Source organism: Periophthalmus magnuspinnatus, chromosome 19 (assembly GCF_009829125.3).
Source record: "Periophthalmus magnuspinnatus isolate fPerMag1 chromosome 19, fPerMag1.2.pri, whole genome shotgun sequence".
Lineage (NCBI taxonomy): Eukaryota > Metazoa > Chordata > Actinopteri > Gobiiformes > Gobiidae > Periophthalmus > Periophthalmus magnuspinnatus.
In genome coordinates this window covers 4,164,098-4,176,159 of record NC_047144.1, presented here as the reverse complement: position 1 = coordinate 4,176,159, position 12,062 = coordinate 4,164,098, and the positions used below count along the sequence as shown (strand labels likewise).

The 12,062-nt window shown below is 39.7% G+C and overlaps 1 protein-coding gene across 1 annotated transcript in view; it reads right to left on the bottom strand.

Annotated features, from left to right (window-relative positions):
• The window catches only part of cpped1 (calcineurin-like phosphoesterase domain containing 1), a 48,224-nt gene extending 36,593 nt beyond the window's left edge, over positions 1 to 11,631 (bottom strand). The window contains exons 1-2 of the mRNA XM_033985337.2: positions 11,435 to 11,631; positions 3,540 to 3,749 (exon numbers count right to left, since the gene is read on the bottom strand). Of these exons, the coding sequence (XP_033841228.1) occupies positions 3,540 to 3,749; positions 11,435 to 11,501 (277 nt within the window). The 5' untranslated portion in view covers positions 11,502 to 11,631. The remainder of the gene's footprint in view (positions 1 to 3,539; positions 3,750 to 11,434) is intronic.
• Positions 11,632 to 12,062: the final 431 nt, after the last annotated feature.

Genomic DNA, 12,062 nt, shown 5'->3' with positions numbered 1-12,062 from the left:
AGCTGCCACAGTGGCATTAGAAGTCAGTTTTGTTGTCCTGCTTCCAAGACATCTAATATGACAAACTCCCGGCATAACATGGAAAGGCTGAATCAATTGGACACTGATGGAGGGAAACAAACAGTTGCTTTGTGGCGTTATTTACATGAGACCGCTGCAAATAAAAAAAAATAAAAAGTGTCACATTCTCACTTTGTAACCGCTAGTCAAAGTGTATGGCTTCGGATGCTCCCAGGTGGTTGTGAGAAGATAAATACAGCAACAAAGTGCGCCGACTGCTTTTTCGCTTCCAGCTGCACTGTCTGGAGCAAGGAGCTGTCCGTGCCTTGCCTAAATAGCTCCTCGGTTTTCAAAAATGGGAAGTCTGGCTGGTTTGTGATCAATAGCTGAAATCACGCGGATGGAAAGTAAAGATGCCTGAAAATAGCCACAGGGCCCGCATGCTTTTTCATAAATAAATAGCAGCAGCTGTCATGGGAAAGCTCATTGTTTACCAACTCTGCGCTGGGAAGCAGAGCAGATGGAAATTCGGAACCCAAGGAAAATCCAAATTATTGTGTAATTGAAGCATCCCAAAACTGGTGTTCTTTACAGAGAGCGTTAATTAGATTATGGCTAATCTCAAAAGACAGCTGAGAATATATTAATCAACATGTTTCTGACATGTTTTATTCTCTTTATAGCAATGGAAACGGCTAAGCTAATATTGATGAGGATCCGAAGTGAGAGCGGGAATATGGATGAATCTGTGGAACATGAGAAACTACTGCATAAATAAATTCCACTAATAATATAACTGCAGATGATTGGAGTACACATTTTACCAATTCACACATTTGAGATAGATTTTTTTTTTTTAATAAATAAACAACTTTAAAGGTGCACTACGCAACTTGTCTGTGATGTTTTTGCCTTGACTGAAATTTCCCACTGTATGGCATTAAACTGCAAGACAGATGTTTAAGACCATATATCAAAGCATGTATGTAAAGTGATAATATCTCCATGGAGCCAAACAGGTAGCAGACCTCCATTAAAAAGTCACAGAGTGTATCTTCAAGCCAATTACTTTTTAATTGGTGAACTGAGGAGCATTGTTGCTGTGTTTAATAAAAAATGTGTTTTTATTAGTCCTCTTAATCCTACCTGTCATCTCATGGGCCATAAAAGAATACACCATATAACTGTATATTATTCAAGTTTGTTAATGTTTTATAGATTAGAATTCTATTACTGTCACACTGGGTGAGATGGCTGCATCAAAACAAGAGAATTAAGCCTTTTACATAACATTCAATTTGAAAGATACTTGTTTATTGACTGTGTAATTTGCCACTTCATAGTATTTTGTTGGCTGTCTCGATTCCAGTAACATACCACATAATAAGAATGGGACTGTGTGTCATTTCCACACGCTGTAAAATCATTTGACTGGTGAGCGCTCTGAAATGTGTGAAATCGCTGCAGTTTAAAGTAATTTCAGAATCTTTTTAAGCACGTATAACATCTGCACGAGTGGATGTTCTGAAATGGGTCTCATGGGGGCGCTACTTCTTGACTTGAAGCGGAAGGTGTACTACAGAGAGTTAAGGACCACATGACTAGCATCTGGGAGTTTGTGTTTAGTGACTTTAAGACGGTAACTGGTAGACACTTAAGCATATGCCAGTGTGGAGTGTACTCAGTGTCCATGCACACTCGAGGAGTGTTGGCCAGTAAAGGAAGGTAATCCAGGCACGTGCTGTTGGATGTTGTTTAGCTCTACTCAGCAGGTGATTTCAAATTATTCAGAGAAACAGCGTGAAGCCTCACATTTTGTAAATATAAGATCTATATGCTGCAGTTAGAGGTTTTTAACAACCATAGACTAAATTGCACATTATGGCATGTTGTGGTTTTACTGACTGTTTGAAATATTCAACTTTCTGTAGAAATATTCACTGTTATGTTTTATGATATGGAGAACAGTTGAATTTCACCAGACAACAAGACATCTGCCACAGGCTGCCCAACATACCAGATTTTTGTTGGACTTGCATGTAATTGCTTAGCTTAATATAACCAGCATCATGGTGGCATTACCAACATGACCAAAAATTCACAAACAAACTGTGGAAAATGACTGCAGTTAATTTAGCAACTCTACTTCAAATGATTCCTTAACATTTCCAAAATAATAACATATCAATATGTTCAATCCCCTCTTGACCTACCTTCATATAAGGGAAACTTGAAAAAGTGCACGTTTATAAATCGTGCTACATAAATTAGTGCTTAAGTAAAAACAAAATCACTTTTTAGGAAATGTTAGTACAGACCTAATCTACAGAAACTGTCAACAATAGCTGTTGACAGTTTCAGTGTAGTTAACCCCTCTTTCAGATAGATAAGTGAGTGTCCACCAGCAATCTGACCAGAACTGAAGCAGCAGCTTGGATGAGCAGCAAAACGTCTTCGCTCCTACATTTTTTGTCCGGTTGACAGATATAACTTCAGCTTTTACTTTAAGTGGGACTAAACATTTCATTTTAAATAGAGCTCCAAAGAAGAAGAGAGTGGAGGGTTGAGGGGCGAGGGCCTGGACATATAAGGAGTAGTGTGATAGGTCTAAATGGTATCCACACTTCAAACTCTGCCCCTCAGCCAGGCATTTGTAATTACAAACACATGGATGTAATCAGGGCAGTGCAGTGTGATGTCACATAATACTTGAAACCGCAGTGGTCACTGGAATTTACCTAGTTTGCACTAAAATTAGGAGTGCACATATGGAACTTTTAGGCTGATACCAATATCAATATTTAATACTTTTAACAACACGAAGTCCAATAGGCCTATTATTAAGCACTATGTTTATAGATAGGCCAATAAGCTAAAATATAATTGTTCTTTATTGGAGTAAAATTTGCTTTCCATCCTGCAACTTCTGGTTTTATTTAGTAAAATCTCCCCTGTAGCTCTCCAGTGCATGCGTCATCATCTACCTCCTCCCTGAAGCAGCAGCGATAGTTCAGTGCCTCCTCAGGCCCCTGCATTCTGCTCACAGGCACTACGCTCTTCTCTCCTCCATTTAACAATTAAAACTAACTTAGAGTCAGCAAACATATCTAAAGTGATCATTTAGGAAGGAAACTAGCCCAATGACATAGGTATTGTCTAAAACTTTTCCAGGCTCTTTAAAGGTCTATAACTTTGTCCTTACTGGGTCCTTTGACTTAGAATAAAGACCCGGTAAAAGTTTACAGAGTCCTCTATAAGAATACTACATCTGTATCCCAGATCCATGCTGTCCACTGAGCTGTTTTCTTCTTGCATTTGCAAATGGGCAACAAGGTTAACCCTGTCATTACCAGAGTGAAATATCGGCTAACTGGTATCAGGACTTTTGGGCAATGCCGATATTATGGGCCAATGTATCAGTGCATCTCTAGGAATTTAGTCAACGTCATTAAAACACCATATACACAGTTTAGTAGCAAAAAACGTCGACTTAGTGTTTAGTTCCACTTTAACATGCATCTGTCTGCTGTGTCTCTAACCTGGCATGGCGTGGACCAGGTCTCCACACAGCACCATAAACCTGGGCCGTGGCTGTAGCCTATTCATTGCCTCCACAGCTTGTTTGGTGAGCTCCACTTCCTCCGCCCACTCATCCCCTTCTCCGCCCTTGTTCCATGACTTCATCAACCCAAGCTGAGGGTCTGCGGCCTGGATGAAACAGAAGGGACCTCTCCACTCCCCCTCCGCATCTGGAAAAACAAAAGTCATTTACCGATACAAGATGGTAGGGCCTGTCTCAGTAAGAAATATTGCAATAAACGACAATATTGAAACTATTTTATGTCACTGACACAGTAACAATAAGGCAAGATAATCGCAATAGACAATTTCTAAATAGACAATAAAAGGGATGAGTGGTACCATACAAATATAAGAATAAGAAGGGGTATTACAGTTAATCCACCGAAAACATCATACTAAAATGTTGACTAAGTTTCTTTTTTTTATGAGTTACGTGGGCTTGTGGGCTGAGTCTTGAACAGGCTTGAACTGCTAAATGTAAGGAGGAAACGAATAGGGCCAGGATCATATAAAACCACTTCAGGCATGTTTCTGATGAAGGAACAACGCTATGACATGGTAGAAAGCTCCAGAAAGTCGAGTTTACTTTAGATTTACTTACTAATTAAAAAGCCCAAATCTTCAATCAATCAATCAATCAATCAAACTTTATTTCTATAGCACCTTCTAACAACCCAGGCTGCCCAAAGTGCTGTACAACGTTAAAAAACACGATTAAAAACAATAAACTTCATACAAATCAACAAAGCATATTACATCATTAAAATAAAGAGTCACAGGGCCACAAATCTTATGGTATTACAACAAAAATAACAAAAACTGGTTCCCTATTAGATGCACCAGAATAAATATTGAGCCCCAAAATACACTGGTTTAGCTATAATTCACTGAAAATCAATAAAGTAATTATCGTGAGAGAGATACAAGATGGGTGAAAATGGACTCACAAACTGTTACTATGTCTCTTCTCTACCATCACCTTGAAACACAAAACCTGGATTTATTGAAAATGCCTTTTGCACATTTACGCTATCTTGTCCTTTCGATTTATCTTCCGAACAAACTTTTTTTTTATCTTGAGTCGATGCACTTACAGTACAAAGACATAAAAGCTAGAGATTAGGTGTCATCTCCTTGTAATAGTCATTGGCGGGACACGTTTAGATGTAGAAGCCTTATATCCACTCTCGGAGCAGACACGACCCAGAGGAAAGCGTATTTCTGTATGATCCCGGTTGAGACGTGCGTACTGACGACCCATGGGGAATATGACTGTTCTGTCTTGTATTGAATCTGTGAGTAACCATTGTTCAATAATTAACAACCGACTACATGTTAAAGCGCGAATGGCACCAGAAGTGTCGTACATAAGTGCCGAGAGAAGCACTACAGCCTTATCAAACTCAAATTAATTAATGAAGTAAGGTTTCGGAAGTTAACAGCTAAAGAGGGGAACATTACACTTCTAACACGCAGCATAGTTAGATCACTGCTACTTTTTATTGTTTTGAAAATGTTATATTAGCTGAAAACATCCTATTAAAATGTCTAATAATTTTCTGTTTATTTTTTGTTCCTCTGACTTCCCGCTCCCGTTGCTCTCTGTGGCAAGTCACTCCCCCCTTCGGAGCATAAAAGGATAGGGCCCAGGAGAGATTGCAAAATGACTCAAACATGCATGGATGACATCTAAAACCTCTTCTGGCGTGTATTTGATGAGGGAACAATGTTATAACATGGTAGAAAACTCCAATTTGATTTATCATAGTGCTCCCTCTTTAAGGACAAGGCCGGATGTTTGCACCAAAGGAGAAAAGATGTGAACACACTCGCCGAGATCGCACTGGAAGTAAATAAGAACAATATGGTTTATTAGAGTGCATCACAGCGAATGGGTAATATGAAATCATTGTAATGGAAAGAACATATATAGACTAAACATTTCAGACTTCTGCCCAGGCATCAGGCCATTCTGTGATTTAGATTTGCCTAACAGTCTACACTTTTCTTTCTCAGACAGCTTTTGTTTTTAAAATGGTACACAATTTGAGTCACAAATGAGTTGTCACTGAGCTTTGAAAAAAAAGGAAAATGTAGCACTTTTAATGTTTTGCCACTTAAATTATTTACCTATTAGTTACCTTAAGGGTCCTGTGGTTGTCCATTAATGATTTCTCGTGGAACTCAGTCTTAATCTTTGCCAACCCTGCTTTAATCAACAACTTGAGTGTTCAAAGTGCCATGATTCTAAAGTATTGTAGCCAGTTTCCAAACTAACTAGTAAATGATGAATGGAACTTTGGCATAAACTCGTCAACATGACACAACATGGCAGCCAAAGCGATACATACTAAACCAGTTACATTATCAGCAACACATTAACAGATACAAGAACAACAAAAGGTGGCAGCCAGTGGTATTTCGGCATATATTAGGGTAACAATAATTAGTATGTTGAAGAGACTTTGAAATTTTTGTCAGCTTGTTAGTTGCCAATAACACATCTAAATTGAAATGTGTCTAACTAAATGTCAAAGCAAAAGTAGAAGTAATGCGACTAAAAGAGAGAGTTCCATCTGTATGCAGTGGAGTGGCTCTCACTGCGGGCTACAGCTCAGCTCTGTGTTTAACATGCTCCATGTGCAGCACACTCCCAAATGAGTCCTGTCCTCCAGAGACACAAGAGAGAAAGGGTGGAGGGGGGTGGAGGGGGTCTCCTGGGAAATACAAAAGATCTCCCCTCAGCCTAATTGACATTTACGAACCCAACAGGGACGACACGCTAACTTTTATAATTATGATCATCTTCAAACTGCATCAGACTTACCCACTCAGTTCTGATCCAGCCTTTTGTGTAAGTGCAATAGCGAGCAGGAGGTTAGTTAAAGGGCGTTGGCCACCTGCCCGTGACGTAATATTGCTTTGCTTGGAATATTCCATAATATGACATTTAACTTACCATAGCTGAGAATCAGAATCACTTATATTGCCATTGTCAGTGAACAAAATCCACAATAGGAACTTACTGATCGAGGAATTCAAAAATGAACGAGTTTTATTTTAACAAACAAAACAATCACTGGAGACGGTGAAAAATAAAATGTTCTTTCCCGAGTCCAAGATGACACAGCGCCAGGCACAAAATCACTTGGAAAAACCAGACCTCTACTGCAGATCGTATCAGACAAAGTGCCATTGGTGGAGTGGATTCCCAGGTTTAAATACTAAATAATGTAACTTAACAGACAAGGAACAGACCCACAGAGACCCACAACGACACAAGGGGAGGGGGAACAGAACAGGAGGAAGAGAGAGGAGCAGATCATGGTCCCTCATGATATTATCTTGAAAAAAAAAAATCCATCTTACTGTGAGCAGGGTTACCTCTCCACAGTTCTGATCAGTAAATTACTACTGTGGAACATTCCAGGGAAAGCAATAACATCTCCATAGAGACAAGCAAGATAAGATCAGCAAAGTTATATAGTGCAGCTTTGAAGCTACAATATGTAACTTTTTAGCCAGAACCATAAAAATAAACAACGTAACATCATCATGTCTTATTGAACTGAAAAACTTGCATCCTTGCTGTGACTGGGCTTGCATCTCCACAAATTGTGAAAAAGTATTTGGCCCCTTACCGATTCCTTACTTTTTCTGTACCTTTGTCACTCTTAGCTATTTCAGATCAAGCAAACGTAAACACAAAATGCAGTTTTAAGTGCCGATTTAATCTGGACTGGACTTTGACTAGGTTGCCCAAAAACCCTCATTTTGTATTTTAAACCACTCAGAAGTGGACTTGCTGGTGTGCTTTGGATCATTGTCCTGCTGAAGAACCCAAGTGCACTTCAGCTTGAGGTCTAGAACTGAAGGCTGGACAGTCTCCTTCAGGATTTGTTGGTAGAGAGCAGAGTTCATGGTTCCTTCAGTTACAGCAAATCGTCCAGGTCCTGAAGCAGCAACGCCCCAAACCATGACACTTTGCCTGGAACTCTGCCATACATCCCATTTTTGTCTAGACTTTTTCTTATGCTTGAGTCATGAACACTGACCTTTACTGAGGCAAGTGAGGCCTGCCATTGTTTAGATGTTGTTCTGGGTTCCTTTGTGACCTCTTGGATCAGTCGTCACTGTGCTCTTGGGGTCATTTTTGTAGGCCGGCCACTCCTGCGAAGGTTCACCACTGTACCATGCTTTCTCCATTTATGGATAATGGTTTTCATCGTGGTTTGCTTGAGGACCAACGATTTAGAAATGGCTTTATAACCTTTTCCAGACTGAGACATGTCGATTACTTTTCTTCTTCTTTACTCCCTAATTTCTTTGGATCATGGCCTGATGTCTTGGGTTCAATATGGCCGACTTCACCTTGACAGACAGGTTCTATTTAAGTGATCTCTTGATTTGGTCTGGCAGCATCAGGCCTGGGTGTGGCTATGCAATTAAACTCAGCTTTCCACAATAATATAATTAATCAAAGTTCCCTCATTATTTAACAAGGGGGGCAGTTACCTTTTCACATAGGATTATGTAGGTTTGGATAGTATTTTTCTCTTAACAGATAAAATCATCATCAAAGCAAAACTGCATTTTATGTTTACTTGGGTTATTTTTGTTTAATATTCAAGTTTGTTTGATGATCTGAAACAGTTAAGTGTGACACACATGCAAAAAACTAAGGGCAAATACTTTTTCACAGAACTGTAATGTCTTTAATGTTTATGGAAAAAAGCACTTTTACGACATTCAGTAAAAGACTTTTCTAATCTACATGTTTTATTCACAGTTTGTCTGTGTAGTATGTAGAGTTATGTTTCATCCACTCTAACCAGAGCCTTTTCGAAGCTTGTACCTAATTCTGGTAGTTAAATCTGGTCTGTGCAAAACATGCAATGTGCAACGTTCCTGTCAAATAAATAAATAAATAAACAAACAAATCTCTGCTTTATCTTTGTAGATCCTTCATAGACTTAAAAAACAGACTTGACTGCGCACACAGATCTCTGCAGAAAAAGCAATACAAGCGTCTGTGGCCCTGAGTACCTGCACCAGCTGAGCACAAGTTTCAAACAGGAATTGTAACTATTTCTCAGGTGGCAGACGGCGATGCTGGGAACCAAACTAATCATCATTTCACATGAGAGCACCAGGGGCCTGCTCCAACCGAAATAATCAAATACTCCACATTTCAATTTTTATACCATCTTTGCCCCCGGAGTTCTCTCTGGTATAAACCTTTTCTTAAACCCAGTTGGTGGTAAATAAATTAGCTCATAGGTGAGCATCAGTAAACATAAACTGAAACAATAAAAGCCAACTGTGATTTTATACCTTCTTAAATTTGTTCAGCTGTGAAGTATTACTTTGAAAAAGGGGCAGGAGTAGATATATTTTTTAAGCAGCTCTTGAGGTCAAAACATGTCTGTCGAGTGCTATCTGCTTCTAATTAGAAAGTGTTTGGTAATGTGACCATTCATCAGAAAAGTAAATTTGCTAAAATGTGTCTGTGAAAGACTAGGTCGAGGTTCAAATAGAACAAATCATGCAAATGGACTGGAAATAGACAAAAATCATAATGTCAAAAATGCAAATCAAAAATATTTATACTCAAATAGGTTATAGTATTTTTTTACACCAGCGCTTAGAATTATACTGTACTTGTCAGGATCCTCCCTTAGACTGTTTTACCTCGTGTCTCCATATCCCTTTTGTGTTGTCTCACTCTCCTTACAGCTGGGCGTTGGCTTACCTGATCTGGCAACACATCTGGATCCAATTTCCCTCATTACCTGCTGTATAATAAACATGGCTTTTCATCCACTCCTTGCCAGTTCGTCAATGATACTTCTCCAGTTGGTAGATGCATTTGGCTCCATAAAACCAGTCAACTTTTTTCAAGTTTTTTTCTATTATAATTGCTTTGTCCTATGTCCAAGTGCCTCTGTTTTATTTTTGAAAGCTGTCTGACTGCCTGCCTGCTTGCCTCCCTCCCTACCTCCCTGCCTCCTTGCTTGCCTGCCCGTCTGCTTCCCTATCTGCTTCCCAGTCTGCTTGCCTGCCTGCCTGCTAGCCAGCCCGATACACCTGCACCTTTGGACCATCCAGCCTCATACTTACCAAATTTAACTGATGACTTACCTGGACAATAAACAGTTAAACTACTTACCAGTTGTGTGCTGCTTTTGGGTCCTAAGTAAAACTGTGACAGTACTCAAATTGGGGGTGGGTGATATTAACAAAAGGTTGACATAAATATCTTTTTATCTTTTTTTGCATTATCTTTTTAGACATTTTAGCAATGCATCAGGTCACTTAATAATGTAGTGCAGACTGCAAAAGACTGGCTCTTGGATGAGTGAAAAGCTTACATAAATGCCCATTAAGGATGTCAAACTTTGAAATACTGACATTATAAACATCCCATAACTTTGTAAGTTATTAGACAGATATGCACCACAGTTTAACTACCACCTCTCCACTCGTATGCATCAATCACAAACTGTTGAATGAAATAGGCTACATTTTCTCCCTGTGGAGTGACTGGACCTTGCAAAAAGCCCGCAGAGCATGGAGCTCCCTGTGGCTCATCGGGCAGGACACAGGCTGTGCTCTGAGCCGCAAACAGGTGGAGGAGTCTCAGCACATACCCACTCTCTGCTACGCTTAGCTTTGCTTCTCTACTGTTCTAAACATGGGTACTGTGCACACAATCACCATTCAAAGATGTGCTGATTCTAGATAACTTCAGCCCCTCGTTATGGGCTTGTGGAGCCGTCTGCACTGGGCATGATCTCTATTGCCACTGCGCTGTCCTGTTTCTGTCTCTAAATGGTTACAGCTTAGTCTAATACACAGAGCTGAAGCTGGTTTCAGTTCAAATCCTGAATTCTTTATGGAGAATAGGCACCGCATACTGTCCCCACTGTTCCCCAGTGCATGTATGGAGCACTGCGCACACACTGTGTCTGTGGATGTTACAGGTACAGGCACATGGGGGTCATTTTTAGGGAAATGATTCAACAGTTGTTAAAGAGGCCAGCAATATAAAGTTTTAAAAGATGAGCAAAATAAAGTTCTACAACTATCATACATAGGTTTTTATTTCATCTTTGAACTCAAATAAGGGCCATTCTCTTGCACTATGGTCATGGTGGCGAATCGCTCTTGCCCTTAATCTGGATAAAATTTAATCTTTACTTTGACTACGACTTAATTCTCGACTTAATTCCTACTGTAATGTCAAAATGTTACAAATTTACTCTCATAGCACCCAGTTTTTTTTTTGTTTTTTTTTACCCTTATATTCGTCATAATTGAACCATAAGTTGATAAAGTAATAATATACATCTCCCACCTCTAACTAACATATAATAAAAGTAAATATATGAAGTAGCACATAACTAAGCATGATTAAGTTTCATTTGGTCACATTATAAAAAGGTCAATTAAGGTTTTGTTGCTGTAGCTTTTAGTTTTTTGGCTTTGGTAACAAGTTTTAATGAATTGAGAATGAAGCAAAGTTACGTTTTCACAGTTACCTTTCTGTAGACATATTAAAATGATGCAGCAGAGGCTAAATACAATGTTATAAGGCTAAATTAAACCAGCTGTCAATACTTACTTCACACAGGACTTGTGTTATGCAAACTACTGCTAACTACTACTGCTAGCACTTAGCTTCCCGACAAGTCCCGTGTGAAAGGAAGCTGAAAACAACCACAAAAACGACACAAATACTGTTCAGTGCATGTTTCTAGGTCACTTCTGTAACTTTGCACGGCAGTTGAGCAAAGAGCACGAGCGCTGAACGGGTTAGCTTGGAAGTTTTGGCTAACATGCTAATATTTACCTTCAGTCAGCCCGATAAACGTGCGCTGCGTCGCCCTGAGAAACACGTCCGGCTCGTTGACAGCCATAAGTCCTCGTTGTTCGGTGTTTGCTCTGTCCGCTCGCGCCGTGTCCTGCCTTCTGTCCCCTACCCTCTGTCCTCACTGTGGGACTCGGAGCTCCGCGGCTCTGAGTCTGCGCACAAGCCTCATCCTCGCCACAGCGGCCCCCAGCGGCACCACCGGGCACTGCAAGCACCACCTGTTGAACCAGTACAACCTCAAACGTGTCAAAAACGCTTGTTGCGACACATTTAAGTTACAAATATTAGCATACTTGAGTTGTGGATCTTATTTTCAGAACTAGTCCTAGAATTAGATTTTTTTTTTTTTTTTTTTTAAGCAGCCGAATTTGTTTCCTTGGCACGTTTTTGAAGGGCCTCTCTCCATGGTGCTGAAAGTCCCTGGTCTCTGTCCAAGGTGCCCCTCTGGTGAAACGTGTGAAAGACAAGGGGATACTAAATTGCCTTACACTAAAAAAACTTTCAAATGGGATTACAATTACGCTTAATTAAATAGGCAAACCATAGGCCCTATTGAAAAAACGCAGAATCTTCAAATATCTATGGTGAATAATACATATATTTTACA